We start from the raw sequence: 19781 nt of genomic DNA, 5'->3' as shown, positions 1-19781 counted from the left end.
GCACACACCTGTAATCCCAGCTACTCAGGAGGCTGAGGCAGGAGAATCGCTTGAATCTAGGAGGCAGAGGTTGCATTAAGCCGAGATCACAGCACTGCACTCCAGCCTGGGTGACAGAGTGAGACTCCATCTCAAATATATACATATATATATAATATATATATATGAGGATGCAAAGGCATAAGAATGATATAATGGACTTTGGGGACATGGGAGGGGAAGATTGGGGGGGTGAGGGATAAAACACTACACATTGGGCACAGTGTACACTGCTTGTGTGACAGGTGCACTAAAATCTCAGAAATCACCACTAAAGACCTTCTCCATGTAAAAAAAAAAAAAAAAAACAACACACACACACACACACAAACAAAAAAACAGCTGTACCCCAAAAACTATTTAAAAATAAATTTTAAAAAATATATAATTCTCATATCATATAATTCGCCCTTTTAAAGTATGCAAGTCAGGCCAGGCATGGTGGCTCACCCTGTAATCCCAGCACTTTGGGAAGTCGAGGTGGGAGAATCGCTTGAGCCCAGGCATTCAAGACCAGCCTGAGCAACATAGCAAGACCTCATCTCTACAAAAAAATAAAAAACTAGCCAGGCATGATGGTGCGTGCCTGTGGTCCCAGCTACTCAGGAGGCTGGGATGGGAGGATGGCTTGAGGCTGCAGTGAGCTGTGATCCTACCACCGCACTCCAACCTGGGTAACAGAGAGAGACCCTGTCTCAAAAAATAAAATATAAAGTATGCAGTCCAGTGTGTTTTATTCAGTACATTCATGAACTTACAACCATCACCACTACCTAATCCAGAATATTTTTATCACCTTCAAAAGAAACCCTGTATCCTTTAGAAGTCACCCCCATCTTCACCCGCTCCCGTGCCACCCCAGTCCTAGATGACTACTCATCCAACTCATCCACTTTCTGTGTCCATGTATTCCCTTCTCTGGATAGTTCCTAGAAATGAAGTCATATAAGGCCTGGTGAGGTGGCTCACGCCTGTAATCCCAACACTTTGGGAGGCCTCGTTGGGCAGATCACCTGAGGTCAGGAGTTCAAGACCAGCTTGGTCAACATGGCGAAACCCCATCTCTAACAAAAACAGAAAAAATTAGCTGGGCATGGTGGCATGCACCTGTAGTCCCAGCTATTCAGGAGGCTGAGGCACAACAATCGTTTGAACCCGGGAGGTAGAGGTTGCAGGGAGCCGAGATTGTATCACTGCACTCCAGCCTAGACGACAGAGCAAGACTCTGACAAAAAAAAAAAAAAAAAGAGGCCGGGCGCGGTGGCTCACGCCTGTAATACCTGCACTTTGGGAGGCCGAGATGGGCGGATCACGAGGTCAGGAGATGGAGACCATCCTGGCTAACACAGTGAAACCCCGTCTCTACTAAAAAATACAAAAAACTAGCCGGGCCTGGTGGCGGCGCCTGTAGTCCCAGCTACTCAGGAGGCTGAGGCAGGAGAATGGCATAAACCTGAGCTGAGATCCGGCCACTGCACTCCAGCCTGGGCGACAGAGTGAGACTCCGTCTCAAAAAAAAAAAAAAGAAGAAAGAAAAGAAAGAAGGAAGGAAGGAAGGAGAGAAAGAAAGAGAGAGAGAAAGAAAGAAAGAAAGAAAGAAAGAGAGAGAGAGAGAGAGAGAGAGAGAAAGAAAGAAAGAAAGAAAGAAAGAAAGAAAGAAAGAAAGAAAGAAAGAAAGAAAGAAAGAAAGAAAGAAAGAAAGAAAAGAAATCACATAAGACACAGCCTTCCGCCTCTGACCTCTCTCACTCAGCACAATGTTTTCAGGCCATCCGTGTTGCTGCATCATGCATCAGTGCTTCCTTCCTTTTTACTTCTGAATACTGTGCCATGAAATAGACCCCCCAACTCTTAGTAGGGGTGCTCAACTAGAGCTGGAATGAGTCATCAGCCACCCAATGGCAGCAGTGTCACCCAGCTGATGAAGGGAAGTGGGCCTGGCAGAACCAGGCTGACACTGTTCCGGAAGCCCTGAGATGACTGTTGCAGACAATCCATCATTGCAGCTGTACCCAGATGGCCCTGGAGCTGAAAAGCCACTGCTCATCCCAGCAAAGCCAGCCTGGGACACACATGAGATGGAGACACAGGGTCAGAACAACCTCTGCAGCCAGGGCACCTGGACTCAGTGAGAGGACAAGGGCGGGGCCTGGGGGAGTAGCAGAGACACAGCACAGGGTCAACAAGGGACCCCAGCTCTGCCACTGGCAGCTGGATGTCCTCAAAGCAACCTTTCTGAGGCTCAGTTTTTCTCAGAAAAAAAAGAGGAAAAGGATGCTGACTCAGTTGGGCCTGTTTTATTCCTTCATGCATCACAACTGCGGAAGTAGCATCATCAGCCCCTGACATCCCTGAATCTGCAGTGCTTTGCAAAAATGCCTAGCACATAGTCACCACTCAATAGACATTTACGGGATGAATGAATGAACAATAGCATGGCACTGCCATTAAGAGTGTGGGCTCTGGAGTTGCTGCAACAATTAAAGGGACAATGCCAGGTACCACATAGTTGATTTTTTCTTAATGGACAAGAGCAAACCAATGGGGACTTGAAACAGATATTTGTACACAAATGTTCACAGCAGCATCATTTACATAATAATCAAAAGGTGGAAACCACCCACGTGTCCATCAACAGATGAATGGATAAATGAAAGGTGAGGGAGTCATACAATGACGTATATATTCCGCTTTAAAGAGGAGTGAGGCACTGGCACCTGCCAAGACACGGCTGAACCTGAAAGACATTGTTTCCAGTGAAATAAGCCAGACACAAAAGGACAACTATTGTATGATTCCTCTTCTGTGAGGTACCTAGAATGGTCAAATTTGCAGAGACAGAAAATAGAATAGTGGCTAATAGGAGCAGTGCGGAGCAGGGAGTGGAGAGTTAGCGTTTCATGGGTAGAGTCCAGTTTGGGATGATGAAGGGGTTCTGGAGATGCACGGTGCCGACAGTTGCACAGTAATGCAAATGTACTTATGCCACTGAACTGTACACTCAAGACGCTTAAAATGGTAAGATTTATGTTACATGTATTTCATCACAGTAAAAAAAATATAGAGTGAGACCAGGTGCAGTGGCTCACACCTATAATTCCAGCACATTGGGAGGCCAAGGCAAGAGGGTCACTTGAAGCCGGGCGTTTCAGAGCAGCCTGGGCAACACAGTAAAACCCCTAACTCTACAAAATATTTTAAAATTAGCCATATTTGGTGGCACCTATAGTCCCAGCTACCCAGGTGGCTGAGAAGGGAGAATTGCTTGAACCCAGGAGGTTGAGGCTGTAGTGAGCTATAACTGCACCACTGCACTTCAGCCTGGGCACTTAAAAAAAAAAAAAAAAAAAGAATAAGCCACCTCCTAGATGGTCTACAACTGTATCAGAAGCATTCGTTATGGTTTGGAATAGGACGTTATGTCTGTGTTTGTTTATTTACTTTTGCAATGCCACTATGTAGGTTTCATTTACCACTGAATTCCCTAGTGCCTTATACAACACCTGGGACATTGTAGACATTCAGCCAATATTTGTCAAATGAATGAAAGAAGGAAGGAATGAGTGAATGGCCAAGTGCCAGGGAAATAAAATAGGAAAATGGAACCATCTTTCTATATATCCCTGGGAAATTAAGTCACATAAGTACTGGTCTCCCTAGTCTCAGAGTGAGTGGACCTACGTCTACACTCCCAGGGGACATCAGCAGGTGCACAGCCCAAAGCTCTGCCTTGAGAGAGCTAGGTTCTGGAAGATGCTTATTGGGCAGGTGAATAAATGAGTAACTCCCCTCAGTTGTCAGAACAGGGTTTATCCACAGGGATTGAACAATGAATCAGCCATGAACAAAGCTGGAGAGGGAGAGTTTCGCCTGTTTTTTGTTTTTTTTTTTTCTCTTGTTGCTGTTGTTGTTGTTGTTGTTGTTTTTGAGACAAGGTCTTGCTTTGTTACCCAGGCTGGAGTGCAGTGGCAAGATCATGGCTTACTGCAGCCTCGACCTCCTGGGCTCCACTGATCCTCCTGCCTCAACCTCCCAAGTAGCTGGAATTACAGGCACACACCACCATGCCCAGTTAATGTTTTAAATTGTTGTAGAGACAAGGTCTCCCTATGTTGCCCAGGCTGATCTCAAACTCCTAGGCTCAAACAATCTTCCTACCTTAGCCTCCCAAAGTGCTAAGATTATAGGCATAAGCCACTGTCCCCAGCCAGTTTTGCCTGTTTTTTAACAAGTTCCCTATCCCATGGCTGCAATAGGACCAAAGTCAGCTAGTTTGTTTTTTTTCTTTTCTTTTTTTTTTTTTTTCGCTCTGTCACCAGGCAGGAGTGTAGTGGAACAATCTTGGTCTCTGCAACTTCCGCCTCCCGGTTCAAGAGATTCTCCTGCCTCAGTCTCCCGAGTAGCTGGGACTACAGGCGCATGCCATCACATCCAGCTAATTTTTGTATTTTTGCTAGAGACGGGGTTTCACCATGTTGGCCATGCTGGTCTCGAACTCCTGACCTCGTGATCCATCTGCCTCGGCCTCCCAAAGTGCTGGGATTACAGACGTGAGTCACCACACCCAGCCAGGTCTAGTTCTTACTGGTTCCTGCTTCTGCACACTTGGATGTACCTTTGGGCTGGGAAACCGTGTCCCCTCCACGTGAGGACTCATCCTCAGAACGCCTGGCCTCTCCGGCACTGGGAGAACGTCAGCCTGTGCCACCCATGTGTGCACAAACCCACTGCAGAGTCTCACCCACACGTCAAGAGTGGGGCCCGGGGACTCCTAGGATCAGCTGGTGACCCTGACAGCTCCAGGAGGGCGGATGACTTAGCGAGGCCAGCCCAGAGCAGCTTGACATTTACATGGTATGTCAGGATCTTGCACAGAGGGGAAACGCTATTTTACATTTTCCAAGCGTCTCAGGAATGCCTCTGGACCTCCAACCCCTCTGCTTCCTGGCCCCTGACGACGCTGCCAGCCACTTTCTAACTTGCACTGGGGTCCAGTTGAGCTAGTTCACTTCTTTGAGAGACAAGTTCTGCTCCACTGGCCTTTGCATAGGCTAAACCCTGCCCAACACCCCCCACCTCCCAACTCCCTGCTTCCCCACAACTCTCAGCCTGGCTGGCTCAAACGACCCTCCTATGGCCTCCAAAGGGTCCTTCTTTGTGTTCCTACAATGCCCTGTTATTCCCCATCACGAATGGTTCTACATGGCATTCGCCTGTCACCCCCTCCCCCAATAGACTATACTGGGGGCTGCATAAGGGCAGGAACCACATCCAAAGAACCAGATGGGCCAGGTGCAGTAGCTCATGCCTGTAATCCCAACACTTTGAGAGGCAGGCAGTTCAAGACCAGCCTGGGTAACATGGTAAAAACCCATCTCTACAAAAGATATAAACATTAGCCTGGCGTGGTTGTGGTGCCTGTAGTCCCAGCTACTTGGGAGGCTGAGGTGGGAGAATCGCTTGAGCCTCCAAGGTCGAGGCTGCAGTGAGCTGTAATCGTGCCACTGCAACCCAGCCTGGGTGACAACCTGAGACCTCTCTCAAAAAAAAAAAAGAAAAGAAAAAGAACCAGACAAGGCAGACACAGCCTTGTCTTCCTGGAGCTTCCCTTAATGAAAAATACCCATATAAACAAGTAAACAAGCAAATTCCATGTAAACAAGGAAATGAACAGAATAAGGATGCATTTCAAAAAGTGCTAGATCAGGCCGGGCACAGTGGCTCACACCTGTAATCCCAGCACTTTGGGAGGCCAAGGTGGGTCGATCACCTGAGGTCAGGAGTTCAAGACCAGCCTGACCAACATGGTGAAACCCTGTTTCTGCTAAAATACAAAAATTAGCCGAGCATGGTGGCTTGTGCCTGTAATCCCATCTACCTGGGAAGCTGAGGCAGGAGAATTGCTTGAACCTGGGAGGTGGAGGTTGCCGTGAGTCAAGATCGCACCAATACATCCCAGCCTGGGTAACAAAGCAAGACTCTGTTTCAAAAAAAAAAAAAAAAAAAGTACTAGATTGGTGCACATTTAAGCATCTAACATTGGAGGAAAAAAAAAAAAGTACTAGGAAGCCACCTAGCACAGCCTTTAGCACACAGCAGAAACTCAAAAATTATTTGTGGAATGTACACATGCATGAATGCATACATAAATGCACACAGAAACGAATGAATGAGGGCCTTACACTTATTTTGGATCCTCTGAAATCAGAAGACCACTCCGCAGGGCAGTGGATCACCTCTGTTCTCCCAGCCCAAATCAGAGCAGCACTCAAGGTAGAAACATTGCTTGCCTTAATCTGTTAGCAACAGGATCAGATGACGGGCTCCAGGGAGCTAATTTAAACTCATTTAAAGAAGGCCCCTGCCGCTTTGTTAAAACTACGTCCATAACAACGAATCCAACTGTAACTGCTTTTGGCTGAAGCCACAATAATTTACCTTCACAGGCTGCTTCTTGTTAACAATGCATTGGCTAAATTACAAGCTGTTTATCAATACAACAAGGCCAGGTCTTTAAATATTTTAACACTTAATTGCTGAGGGACAGAACCTCACCTCCACAACCCTTCCTCCACAGGAAAAGCCTTTTGCTTAGGAAATTCTACTCCAAGCCATCTTCCTTATTTAGGTTTGCAAAACAGAGATGACCCAGAGCTACTGGGCTTTGGGGCCCCACAGGAGCACCTGGGCAGTGGCTGGACAAAAGGGTACGAGGTCATTCTTCTTTTTTTTTTTTTTTTTTTTTTTTTGAGACGGAGTCTGGCTCTGTCACCCAGGCTGGAGTGCAGTGGCGCGATCTCGGCTCACTGCAAGCTCCGCCTCCCGGGTTTACGCCATTCTCCTGCCTCAGCCTCCCGAGTAGCTGGGACTACAGGCGCCCGCCACCTCGCCCGGCTAATTTTTTGTATTTTTTTTTTTAGTAGAGACGGGGTTTCACCGTGTTAGCCAGGATGGTCTCGATCTCCTGACCTCATGATCCGCCCGTCTCGGCCTCCCAAAGTGCTGGGATTACAGGCTTGAGCCACCGCGCCCGGCCGAGGTCATTCTTAAAGCCACAGTACTGCTGCTGGTGCAGAGATGTTTATGGAAAGTCAAGGCCAGGCACAGTGGCTCATGTCTGTAATCCCAGCACTTTGGGAGACCAAGGCAGGAGGATGGCTTGAGCCCAGGAATTTCAGACTAGCATGGGCAACATAGGGAGAGGTCATCTCTACAAAAATATTATTTAAAATTAGCCAGGTGTGACTGGGCACCGTGGCTCACGCCTGTAATCCTAACACTTTGGGAGGCCAAGGCGGGTGGATCATCTGAGGTCGGGAGTTCAAGACCAGCCGACCAACATGGAGAAACCCCGTCTCTACTAAAAATACAAAATTAGCCGGGTGTGGTGGCACATGCCTGTAATCCCAGCTACTCGGGAGGCTGAGGCAGGAGAATCGCTTGAACCCAGGAGGCAGAGGTTTCAGTGAGCTGAGATAGTGCCATTGCACTCCAGCCTGGGCAACAAGAGTGAAACTTCGTCTCAAAAAAAAAAAAAAAAAAAAATTAGCCAGGTGTGGTGGTGAACATCTGTGGTCTCAGCTATTTAGAAGGCCAAGATGGGAGAATCACTTGACCCCCAGGAGGTCAAGGCTGTAGTGAGCCATGATTGCACCACTGCACTCCAGCTTGAGTAACAGAGCAAGCCCTGTCTCAAAAAAGAAATAGTAAGATAAAATAAAATAAAATAGAGACAGAGAAAGGGAAGGGAAGGGGTCACTTGAGGTCAGGAGTTGGAGACCAGCCTGGTCAACACGGCGAAACCCCGTCTCTACTAAAAATACAAAAATTAGTCGGGCATGGTGGCGGGCACCTGTAATCCCAGCTACTCAGGAGGCTGAGGTGGGAGAATCGCTTGACCCTGGGAGGCAGAGGCTTCAATGAGCCAAGATAGAGCCACTGTACTCCAGCCCGGGCAAGAGAGCAACACTCTGTCCAAAAAAAACCATGAAAGTCAGAGCCAGAATCTGGAAAGTCTGGCTGTGAGCGCTGGCTGTGGGGTCAGATTCCCTGAGTTCAAATCCCAGCTGTCAAATGTATCCCCTAAAATAGATATGTTGAAGTCCTAAGCCCTGGTACCTGTGAGCGTGACCTTATTTGGAGATAGGGTCTTTACAAGACATCAAGTTAAAGCGAGGCCATTGGCTTGTCCATATAAATTCAATATGACTGGTGTCCTTATAAACAAGGGAAATCTAGACACAGCTGGTCACCATGTGAAGACTGGAGTTCTGCTGCCCCAAGTCAAGGAACTGCCCGAGGCTGGGAGAGAGGCCAGGAGCAGATCCCCTTCGAGAGAGAGAGAGTGTGGGCCTGCCCACACCTTGAATTCAGGCTTCCGGCCTCCAGTACAGAGAGGCAACGAACTTATGTTGTTCTAAGTCACCCGGTTTGTGGCTCTGTGGGACTATAAACACTGGTCACTGAGGGACAGTCTCCTGGACCTTGCTGAGCCTTAGTTTCCTCTTCTGCTACAGATCAGGCTGCTATAACTGACCTGCCTCTGAGCTGGCCTAAAGTGCTGGCCACAGGTAGCGTTGAGTAAACAGTCCCGGGCTGGGCCGGTGTGCCAGGGGCCAGGGTTTGTGGGCTTGGGCTGTGTTCTCCTTTGCAGGGTCCTGAAGGGGTAAAGGCATCCTGATGGTAACTGCTTCTGCTGGGACCATGCACTTGGCCGAGACGCCACCCCAGTAACTTCAGATCTTCCATCCAGCTCTGAAAAATGGTAGAGCTCGTAGTTGGGGTGTAAATTCTGGGACCGAACTGCCTGAAGTTGAGTCCCCGCCTGCTACATGTTTGCTTTGGAGCTTTGGATAAACCTCTCCTTAGTCTCTTCCTCTGTCGAATGGGCTACCCACAGAACTCATCTCATGGGGTGGCTATGAGGACTTAATAAGTGAATAGACTCAGAGCAGTGTCTGGGGCCGGGCGCGGTGGCTCATGCCTGTAATACCAGCACTTTGGGACACTGAATCAGGTGGATTACCTGAGGTCAGGAGTTCAAGACCAGCCTGGCCAATATGATGAAACCCCGTCTCTACTAAAAATACAAAAATTCAGCTGGGCATGGTGGCGGGCACCTGTAGTCCCAGCTACTCAGGAGGCTGAGGCAGGAGAATCATTTGAACCTGGGAGGTGGAGGTTGCAGTGAGCTGAGACCATGCCATGCACTCCAGCCTGGGTGACAGAGCAAGACTCCGTCTCAAAAAAAGAAAAAAACAGAGACTGGAACTTCAGTGCTATGTATGAGTTTAAATATTTTTTTTAACATTTTTAAAGTTTTTTCTTAATTTTATTTTTTGAGGCAGGGTCTCACTCTGTTGCCCAGGCTGGAGTACAGTAGCAACATCACAGCTCACTGCAACCTCAATCTCCTGGGCTCAAGTGATCCTCCTGCCTCAGTTTCCCAAGTAGCTAGGACTGCAGGTATGCACCACCACACCCAGCTACTATTTTATTTTTTGTAGAGATGGGGTCTCCCTATGTTGCTCAGGCTGGTCTAGAACTCCTCAGCTCAAGCAATCCTCCTGCTTCAGCCTCCTAAAGTGCTGGCATTACAGGCGTGAGCCACCACAACTGGCCTTAAATAAAATGTAAAATAGAATCTTCAAAAACCCATTGAATAACCAGCACCATTCACAACAGAGATTTCTTTTGAAAGAATATGTTCCTACAAAAACTTGTGCATAAATATTTATAACAGCACTAATCATAATAGTCCCCCCAAATTGAAAACAACTTAAATATCCATCAACTAATGAATGATAAAGAAAATGTGGTCTATTCATACACAGTGAAATATTTATTTAGCCATAAAAACAAAGGCAGAATCTATACATGCTAAGATGTGGATGAACCTTAAAAACATTGTACACTCAGGTGTCTTCTTATCGCCAGACACATTCAAGATGTGTACATTAAAGACATATAGCTTTTTATGTGTCAATCACACCTCAATGAGGTAGTTTTAAAAAATATATTATGGTGGTCGGGCACAGTGGCTCACACCTGTAATCCTAGCACTTTGGGAGGCCAAGGTGGGCAGATCAGTTGGGGCCAGGAGTTGGAGACCAGCCTGACCAACATGGTGAAACCCCATCTCTACTAAAAATACAAACATTAGCTGGGCGGGGTGGTGGGCACCTATAACCCCAGCTACCATGAAGGCTGAGACAGGAGAATCTCTTCAGCCTAGGAGACAGAGGTTGCAGTGAGTCAACATCATGCCACTGCACCCCAGCCTGGGTGACAGTGAGACCCTGTATCGTGAAAAGAAGTAGGCTGGGCGCCGTGGCTCACGCCTGTAATCCCAGCACTTTGGGAGGCTGAGGTGGGCGGATCACGAGGTCAGGAGATTGAGACCATCCTGGCTGACACAGTGAAACCCCGTCTCTACTAAAAATAAAAAAAATTAGCCGGGCGTGGTGGCGGGCGCCTATAGCCCCAGCTACTAGGGAGGCTGAGGCAGGAGAATGGTGGGAACCCGGGAGGCAGAGCTTGCAGTGAGCCAAGATCGTACCACTGCACTCCAGCCTGGGCAACAGAGCGAGACTCCGTCTCAAAAAAAAAAAAAAAAAGATAGAAAAAAGAAGATGATGCTGGGCGCAATGGCTTACGCCTGTAATCCCAGCACTTCAGGAGGCCGAAGTGGGCGGATCACCTGAGGTCAGGAGTGAAGAAGAATCGGGGAATGTGCTGAGGCCTAGAGCAGAGATAGAGCCTGTGGGTCTGGTTCTTTACTTATTTATTTATTTATTTATTTATTTATTTATTTATTTACTTTTGAGATGGAGTCTCACTCTGTCACCCAGGCTGGAGTACAATGGCATGATCTCAGCTCACTGCAACCTGTCTCCCAGGTTCAAGCGATTCTCCTGCCTCAGCCTCCAGACTAGCTGGGATTACTGGCATGTGCCACCACACCTGGGTAATTTTGTAGTTTTGGTAGAGACGGGGTTTCTCCATGTTGGCCAGAATAGTCTTGATTTCCAGACCTCATGATATGCCTGCCTTGGCCTCTGAAAGTGCTGGGATTAGAGGCATCAGCCACCACGCCCGGCCCTGGTTCTTCACCACCCACTTGGGAAAAGAGACAAATAACCTAGACTCAACTCACAATGGGCTGGGCAGAGCATGGTCTTCAGGACTCAGGCTACCTGACCCCACACCCTAAGCCTTTGTGTCCTCTGTGCAAGGACCTCCACAAAGACACCACCACCCCACACACCTTCTGGGACCTGGGCATTCAAAGGACTGACGGACCCTCTCCAACACTGGATACTCCAGCTGCCTCCATTGTCTTAATTGTTTTTCTCTGTTTACCAAGGTAATGAAAGTTCATTGTTTTGAACCCAGTGATACAGAATGCTATCAAGAGAGAAAGGAAGGCTGGGCACAGTGGCTCATGGCTGTAATCCCAGTACCTTGGGAGGCCAAGGTGGGAGGAGCCCAGGAGTTCAAGACCAGGCTGGGCAATATAGTGAGACCTCATTTCTATAAATGTATATATAAATTTTTATATATTAGAATCTAAAAACTAGCCGGGCATGGTGGCGCATGCTTGTTCTCCCAGCTAAGGTTGTACTCTGGAGGCTAAGGCAGGAAGATGGCTTGAGCCCAGGAGTTCAAGGCTGCAGTGAGCCGTGATTGCATCACTGCACTCCAACCTGGGCAATAGGGCAAGACTCTGTCTCAAAAAGAAAGAAAAAAGAGAGTAAAAGGCTGGGCACGGTGGCTCATGCCTGTAATCCCAGCACTTTGGGAGGCCAAGGTGGATGGATCCCTTGAGGTCAGGAGTTCAAGACCAGCCTGGCCAACATGGTGAAACCCTGTCTCTACTAAAAATACAAAAATTAGTCGAGTGGGGTAGTGCACGCCTGTAATCCCAGCTACTCAGGAGGCTGAGGCAAGACAATCGCTTAAACCCAGAAGGTGGAGGTTGCAGTCAGCCAAGATCATGCCAATGAACTCCAACCTGGGTGACAGAGTGAGCATCCGTCTTAAAAAAAAAAAGTTGGGGGAAGGAAAGATCCCCTAGAATACTTCCCTTTAGAAGCAAAATTTGTGGGAAGGGATTTGGAGAGAAATCTCCATTTATTTGACTAGACAAATTTTTGAAGTGAGAGTATTACTTTAAAAAAAAATTTTATAGCCAGGTCTCGAAAGGTTACCTCAAAGCACAATTTTGTAATCAATTACTCAAGCCCAGTTTCAGTCATTTGTGTCATTGTCAGTGGACTTTTGAAGAAGCCGGGGCATTTTGATTCTGAAGTCAATTTTGTTAAACAGAAAAACTGAAAGCCCAGCTTTTCTGGTCACTCGGATGCAGTGAAAATAGCTGAGTTCATCTGAAACTTCCCCGGCATCTGACCCAAACTGAGGGCAAGTGTTTAACTGAGAAACAAAGACAAACATTAAGTATAGAAAACCCCTTTTGTGCCTCCACAGTGTGCAAATTATGTTGAGTTATGCAGCTATTTTGGGGACAATAATGTTTTGTAAACAGTCGGCAAAGTGGCTTTGTTGGCAGTGTTGCTGTGGCTTGGGAACATTTCACAGAAAAGGACTGTATGGAAGATAGAATGACACGGTTGTGGCAGTCCCTTTGAAAAATACAAATGACTTAAATTAAGGCAGGTACAGATAAGTTGTTTTTTTGTTTGTTTGTTTTTTGTTTTTTTTGAGACGGAGTTTCACTCTTCCTCCAGGCTGGAGTGCAATGGCACGATCTCGGCTCCCTGCGACCTCCACCTCCTGGGTTTAAGCGATTCTCCTGTCTCAGCCTCCCGAATAGCTGGGATTACAGGTGCTTGCCACCATGCCCAGCTAATTTTTGTATTTTTAGTAGAGATGAGGTTTCACCATGTTGGCCAAGCTGGTCTCGAACTCCTGACCTCAGGTGGTCTGCCCTTTTTGACCTCCCAAAGTGTTGGTATTACAGGCATAAGCCACCTTACCCGGCCCCAGATAATAAAGATTTGAAAGCCTTTTTTTCACTCTACCCACAGGTGTCAGTACCTAGAAACTCAACAGTGAAGGGAGTAAATGGAGCTCTGCCTTCATTTGTGGAACATGAAGCTTACAAAATGTGTTTAACATACCCAACAAAGGCAATGCAAGTACATTACTAGTGCTATTCATGTAGTTTTTCTGTTGTTTTGTCTTCTTTTTCTTTTTCTTTTCTTTTTTTTTTTTTTTGAGACAGAGTCTTGCTCTGTTGCCCAGGCTCGAGTGCAGGATGGTGTGTCCAGTCCTGTCTTACTCTACGAATAAGTGCCCAGCCCCCATTTTCTTTATTTGTGAAATGGGGATGAATATATGTGCCTCATAAGGTTGCCATGCAGATGGAAAGTGACTGTGTGTGTGTGTGTTTGCCTCGCACAGGGTCCAGTCCTACTAAGTGACAATATGTGGTCGATAAACATAAATAATCACTCTTAGTTTAAGGCTCTGGCAGCTCACATGTTCTAAGACCCAAGCATTTGTTCATTCATTCATAAGAAGAGAGAAACTGTCCCCACCCTTCTCTGACAGTCCAGGGACATATGGTTCTCTACCACGAAGCTGAGACACATTAACCATAGGATGGAAAACCATCGACTGCATTTGCTTAATAAATGCCAACTTAACTTGTCATGTTTAGGGTTCTCAAAAGTATTTACAATCATTGCACTTGAAAATAAGCCATGCCGTATACCCAATCATGCTGCTATAAAGACACATGCACACATATGTTTATTGTGGCACTATTCACAGTAGTAAAGACTTGGAACCAACCCAAATGTCCATCAATGACAGACTGGATTAAAAAAATGTGGCGCATATACGCCGTGGAGTACTATGCAGCCATAAAAAGGATGAGTTCATATCCTTTGTACGGACACGGATGAAGCTAAAAACCCTCATTCTGAGCAAACTATCGCAAGGTCAGAAAACCAAACACCACATGTTCTCACTCATAGGTGGGAATTGAACAATGAGATCACTTGGACACAGGGTGGCGAACATCACACCCTGGGGCCTGTCGTGGGGTGGAGGGAGGGGGGAGGGACAGCATTAGGAGATATATCTAATGTAAATGATGAGGTAACAGGTGCAGCACACCAACATGGCACATGTATACATCCGTAACAAACCTGCACTTTGTGTACATGTACCCTAGAACTTAAAGTATAATTAAAAAAAAAAAAAAGAGGCCGGGCGCGGTGGCTCAAGCCTGTAATCCCAGCACTTTGGGAGGCCGAGACGGGCGGATCACAAGGTCAGGAGATCGAGACCATCCTGGCTAACATGGTGAAACCCCGTCTCTACTAAAAATACAAAAAAACTAGCCGGGCGAGGTGGCGGGCGCCTGTAGTCCCAGCTACTCGGGAGGCTGAGGCAGGAGAATGGCGTAAACCCGGGAGGCGGAGCTTGCAGTGAGCTGAGATCCGGCCACTGCACTCCAGCCTGGGCAACAGAGCGAGACTCCGTCTCAAAAAAAAAAAAAAAAAAAGAAAAAGAAAAAGAAAAGAAGCCATGCCCATGAATGTAGCACTTAAGGCTATATGAATGGGGGCCAGGTGCAGTGGGTCACACGTTTAATCCCAGCACTTTGGGAGGCCGAGGCAGGTGGATCACTTGAGGTCAGGAGTTCGAGACCAGCCTGGCCAACATGATGAAACCCTGTCTCAACTAAAAATACAAAAATTAGCCAGGCGTGGTGGTGTGCATCTGTAATATCAGCTATTCAGGAGGCTGAGGCACGAGAATGGCTTGAACCTGGGAGGCAGAGGTTGCAGTGAGCCAAGATAGCGCCACTGCACTCCAGTCTGGGCAAGAGAGTGAGACTCAGTCTCGAAAAAATACAAGAAAATGGGGCTCAGAAAAGTTCAGCAACTTTTGTTGTTGTTGTTGTTGTTGAGACAGAGTCTCGTTCTGTCACCCATGCTGGAGTGCCATGGAGCAATCTCAGCTCTCTGCAACCTCCGCCTCCTGGGTTCACACCATTCTTCTGCCTCAGCCTCCCGAGTAGCTGGGACTACAGGTGCCCGCCACCACGCTCGGCTAATTTTTTTTTTTTTTTTTTTTGATTTTTAGTAGAGTTGGGTTTTCACCGTGTTGGACAGGATGATATCGATCTCCTGACCTTGTAATCCACCTGCCTCGGCCTCCCAAAGTGCTGGGATTACAGGCGTGAGCCACCGCGCCCGGCCTAAATTCAGCAACTTTCTAAAGACATATTACCAGAGCATGGCAGAGCACAGCGGAACCCTAAAGCATCTGAATTCACATCCCTGGATCTCTTCACCATCCCCTGGTGTTCCACTTCCATTACACAGAAGCAAAGTTACACAGCCACAGGCAAAAACAGTAACGATCATAGCTGGATCTCAGTGAGCATTTGATCTGCATCAGCCCTGTACTGGGAGCTTTCTACACATTGATTCAACCCACAGCATGACGCCAGGATTTGGAACCCAGGAGATTCCCATTTTGGTGATGGGGAGTGGAGGCTCATGGAGGTGAAGCAACTTGCCCCACAGTCACTCAGCTAGTCAATCGGGGAGCTAGAATATGAACCTAAGCCAGTTCCTGCCTCTTCACTGTCCTAAAACCATCTGCGTGTAACAGCACAACGTATGTGGATGATTTCAGTGATGCTTTTAAATCCTCTGTGTGATAATAAACTTATATGCATGTAGATCCATAGAATAAGACAAGACTGGACACACAGACACATACAGCCACCAAGAGATATGAAAGTCCCTGGATAGAAGGCTGGGGTTAAGCAGTCAGTGCTGGGGTGGGACAGACAGGGGTAGATGCTAATGTTTCTTACACTTTCAATACATTAATTTATAAGACATCAGTGTAGTAACAGGGATAGCATATTTCATGAGCTCCTTCTGTGTGCCCGTCACACAGCCAAGAGCACCAAGAATTATCTAATTTACTCCTCCTGGCAACCTCATAGCATTGTCCCTGTGTTACCGAGCAGGGAAGTGAAGTGCTGAGAGGCAGAGGGATGGAGCCAAGAAGGAATTCCACGTCCACCTACCTCCAGCTTCTGTCCCCAGGGTGCAAAGACCAGTGATCCAGGGGGCCAAGGATCTGGCAGCCAATTCTAGGCCTCCAACTGACTTGCTGCACAATACAGAGTACATCACAAAGCAAACCTACCCACTCATTCTCTCTCTCCTCCCTGTATCAGCTTCCTCGAAGGGTAGGGAAGGGGGTCTGTGAGCAAGAGGTCTCTGTGGTTAAATGTGAGGTTCTAGAGTCTCCTCTGTGGGGATCTGAGCCCCGACTCCACCTCTTCCTAGATACAGAATTTGGCGTCATCTCTTCACCTGTCAAAGTCTCAGTTTCATGGAGGTTAAATGGGAATAATAACAGCTATTGAGAATTGGAAGAAACATCATCTGTTAAGACAGTGCTGTAAACATTCAACGAACAGCTGCTGTCATTATCACCACGATTCCATTTATCACTGTGATATGCCATTATATGAAACGATGGCAGTGATTTGGCCCCTGATACCTTTGTTTTCTCTCAGGAGAGTCTAAAGTAAGGGAGCAGGTCAGCTTCAACAAGGAGAAGGAAGAAAGACTGTGTTTCGGTCACTGGGCCGAGGATAGGATGGTCGGACAGAGAGGTCACTGGTTAGAAGTTAAACCCACCGGGTCAGCTGAGTAGCTCACTAATTCCTTCTGATCTGGGAGTCTAAGGAGCTCCATCTTCCTCCCGACATAGCTGATCTCAAGTCCCTCCAACTGTCACACGGGGGGCCCAAGAATCAGGAGTCACTCACCGCCATGACCAGCTCAAACGGGTACTTGTAGACTCGGACAGGAGACTGGTATCTTTGCACCATGTTCACGCTGGAGCACCAACAGAAGTCACCAGGTGTGCACGGAGCCTGGGGCGAGGGGTAATTGGTGAGGTCGCAATTCCCACCTCGGGAAGCAGGGACACCACCCACCAAGTGTAAGGGGCAACCCCTTGGCCCCACCCACACAGCTCCCCAGCCTTCAAAGTGAGAAGGCTGATATGACCCCCAATTACTCCAGGCCAAGCCCCAACAGCTTCCCTATCATTAGCCATGGTCCCAGACCACGCTCAGCCTTCCAAGAGCAGTCAGCACCCCCAAACATTCCGCTACCCCCACCTCTTCACACTGAGGGCCCCCAGAAGCCTCACTGCCACCCACACAGACACACACACGTTTGCAATTCTTACACTCCCACGGTTCCCTTCACGCATGCACCCCGCAGCTTGCCACAGTCGCCCACCCCCAAGTCTCCTTGCACCTGCCCTCCCATTTTCCTCCCAGACACCCTGACATACACACACAGCCTTCACCACATTTCACAGGGACTGTCTCTGCCACACACATGCACACACGCAGGTTTCCCTCCCACACGGGACTGCTTTTGCACACGCCTCCAACTTTGCACACACATCCAGCTCCCTGAAACACGCACCTGCCCAACTCCACACACACAATTCCCCTGGTGTGCACAGACGTGCACACACGCACACACACCTGAGCGCACATGCACACACACGTACACACACGTAGAGACACTCACACACGCATGCACACACAGGTCCCCGCAGCTTTGCTCACCCTTGCCCTCGGGAGCCTTCGGGAACGCAGCCTAGGGCAAGTGCCCTGGAAGCCCTCCCGGCTCGGGAGCTGAGCGCTTACGGGCTCCCGCGGCCGCCTGGCCCGGAGCGCAGCGCCTGAGGCGGGGCACGATCGCGGCTCCCTAGCCTGGGGCGTCCCGCCTTGAACACCCTGCGGCCAGGACAGCCGTGGAAGGCCGGAGGGGCGGGAGAAAGACCTGCCGAGCGGAGAGCTCTCCAGGACCCGGGACAGCGGAGATCCTGGCCTGGCCCCGCCCACGTCCCTGGCCATGGCCCCGCCCAGGTTGGCCCTGCCCCCTAACTGGTCCCGCCCCACTCTGGCCCCGCCCCAGACTAACTCCCCCCCCGCCCGGTTCTAGCCCCGCCCCTTATTTTACATGTATCTTGCTTGACCACGCCCGCAGCTCAATCATTTCTCCAGATTGGTCACACCTCAGGAAGTCCCCGCCCCCAAGGGCCTCAGCCTCGGGAATGATCCGGCCGTAGGAAGACCCCACTCTAATCTAGCTCTGCCCCCAAGCGGACCCTGCATCCGGGCCGACCCGCCCCTCTTAGTACTGTTTACATTTGTAAATGAGCACAGTTTACGTCTTTTCTTGCTCAAATTGACCTCGCTCTTGTACCGGTGCACTTGGGTTTGACCGGCTCCTCTACCTGTCCCCACCCCACGCCCCGCGCATGCACGTTCGCCCACTCTGCACACCTTCACAGAGCGCCTGCTGGGGGTCAGCAGGTCTGTCCAGGGGCAGGACAGCCGCCGGTGAGCCACATGCACGAATCCCTGCCCTCGTGGAGTTTACACTACGGTGGGGAGACAGACACTCAATAAATAAGACAAATATATGTGTGAGGTAGTGAAAAATTCTAACGAAAGAAAAATAAGCAGGAAAGGGGCTCAAGGAGCCAGCGGAGAGAAAGGACAATTAAAAACAGGTAAGAGGCCGGGCACGATGTCTCATGCCTGTAATCCGAACACCTTAGGAGGCCGAAGCGGGAGGATCGCTTGAGCCCAGGAGTTGGAGACCAACCTGGGTAACATAGCAAGACCCTATTTCTACAATTTTTTTTTTAATTAGGCCGGGCGCGGTGGCTCACGCCTGTAATCCCAACACATTGAGAGGCCAAGGCGGGCGGATCACCTGAGGTCAGGAGTTTGAGACCAGCATGGGCCAACATGGGGAAACCCGGTCTCCACTAAAAATACAAAATTAGCCGGGCATGGTGGCGTATGCCTGTGATCCCAGCTACTTGAGAGGCTGAGGCAAGACAATTGCTTAACCCAGGAAGCAGAGGTTGCACTGAGCCGAGATTATGTCACTGCACTCCAGCCTGGGCAAGAAGAACAAAACTACGTCGCAAAAAAAAAAGAAAAAAAGAAAAAAAGAAAAGAAAAATTAGCCAGGCACTGTTGGCACGTGCCTGTGGTCCCAAGCTGCTCAAGAGGCTCAGGCAAGAGGATCCCTTGAGCCCAGAAGTTCGAAGCGGCAGTGAGCTGTTACCTGGCAACTGCACTCCAGCCTGGGCAACAAAGCAAGATTCTCTAAATAAATAAACAAACAGGGAGTAAGGGGGCCTCCCTTGGGAGAGTGACATTTGCCCATCACCCTCATTTTAACTCACCCTTAACCCCTTCCAGCCCTCCCAGGACTCCCGGGGGACCAACCTTGCTCCCGGAAGTCCTGCCTTGCCACTCCTCATCTGTTTAGTCTACAAGAGTCAAGAAGCTGGCTCTGGACAGCACTTTTATCCATGTATTCACTCATTCAACAATGACTGAGCAGCCTGTAATCCCAGCACTTTGGGAGGCCGAGACGGGCGGATCACGAGGTCAGGAGATCGAGACCATCCTGGCTAACACGGTGAAACCCCGTCTCTACTAAAAAGTACAAAAAACTAGCCGGGCGTGGTGGCAGGCGCCTGTAGTCCCAGCTACTCGGGAGGCTGAGGCAGGAGAATGGCGTAAACCCGGGAGGCGGAGCTTGCAGTGAGCTGAGATCCGGCCACTGCACTCCAGCCTGGGCCACAGAGCGAGACTCCGTCTCAAAAAAAAAAAATAAAATAAAATAAAAAAA

General features: G+C 48.7%; 1 protein-coding gene across 2 annotated transcripts in view; it reads right to left on the bottom strand.

Moving 5' to 3' along the window:
• SEC14L5 (SEC14 like lipid binding 5) overlaps positions 1 to 17956 on the bottom strand; it is a 65441-nt gene extending 47485 nt beyond the window's left edge. For both annotated transcript variants that reach the window (XM_065536810.2, XM_005591164.5), the window contains exons 1-2: positions 17690 to 17956; positions 16871 to 16978 (exon numbers count right to left, since the gene is read on the bottom strand). In XM_065536810.2, coding sequence (XP_065392882.1) covers positions 16871 to 16933 — 63 coding nt within the window. In that variant the 5' untranslated portion in view covers positions 16934 to 16978; positions 17690 to 17956. The remainder of the gene's footprint in view (positions 1 to 16870; positions 16979 to 17689) is intronic.
• Between the last annotated feature and the right edge of the window lie 1825 nt (positions 17957 to 19781).

Source organism: Macaca fascicularis, chromosome 20, assembly GCF_037993035.2.
Source record: "Macaca fascicularis isolate 582-1 chromosome 20, T2T-MFA8v1.1".
NCBI lineage: Eukaryota > Metazoa > Chordata > Mammalia > Primates > Cercopithecidae > Macaca > Macaca fascicularis.
Note: the sequence above shows the minus strand (reverse complement) of the source record. Positions and strands in the feature narration are given on the sequence as shown.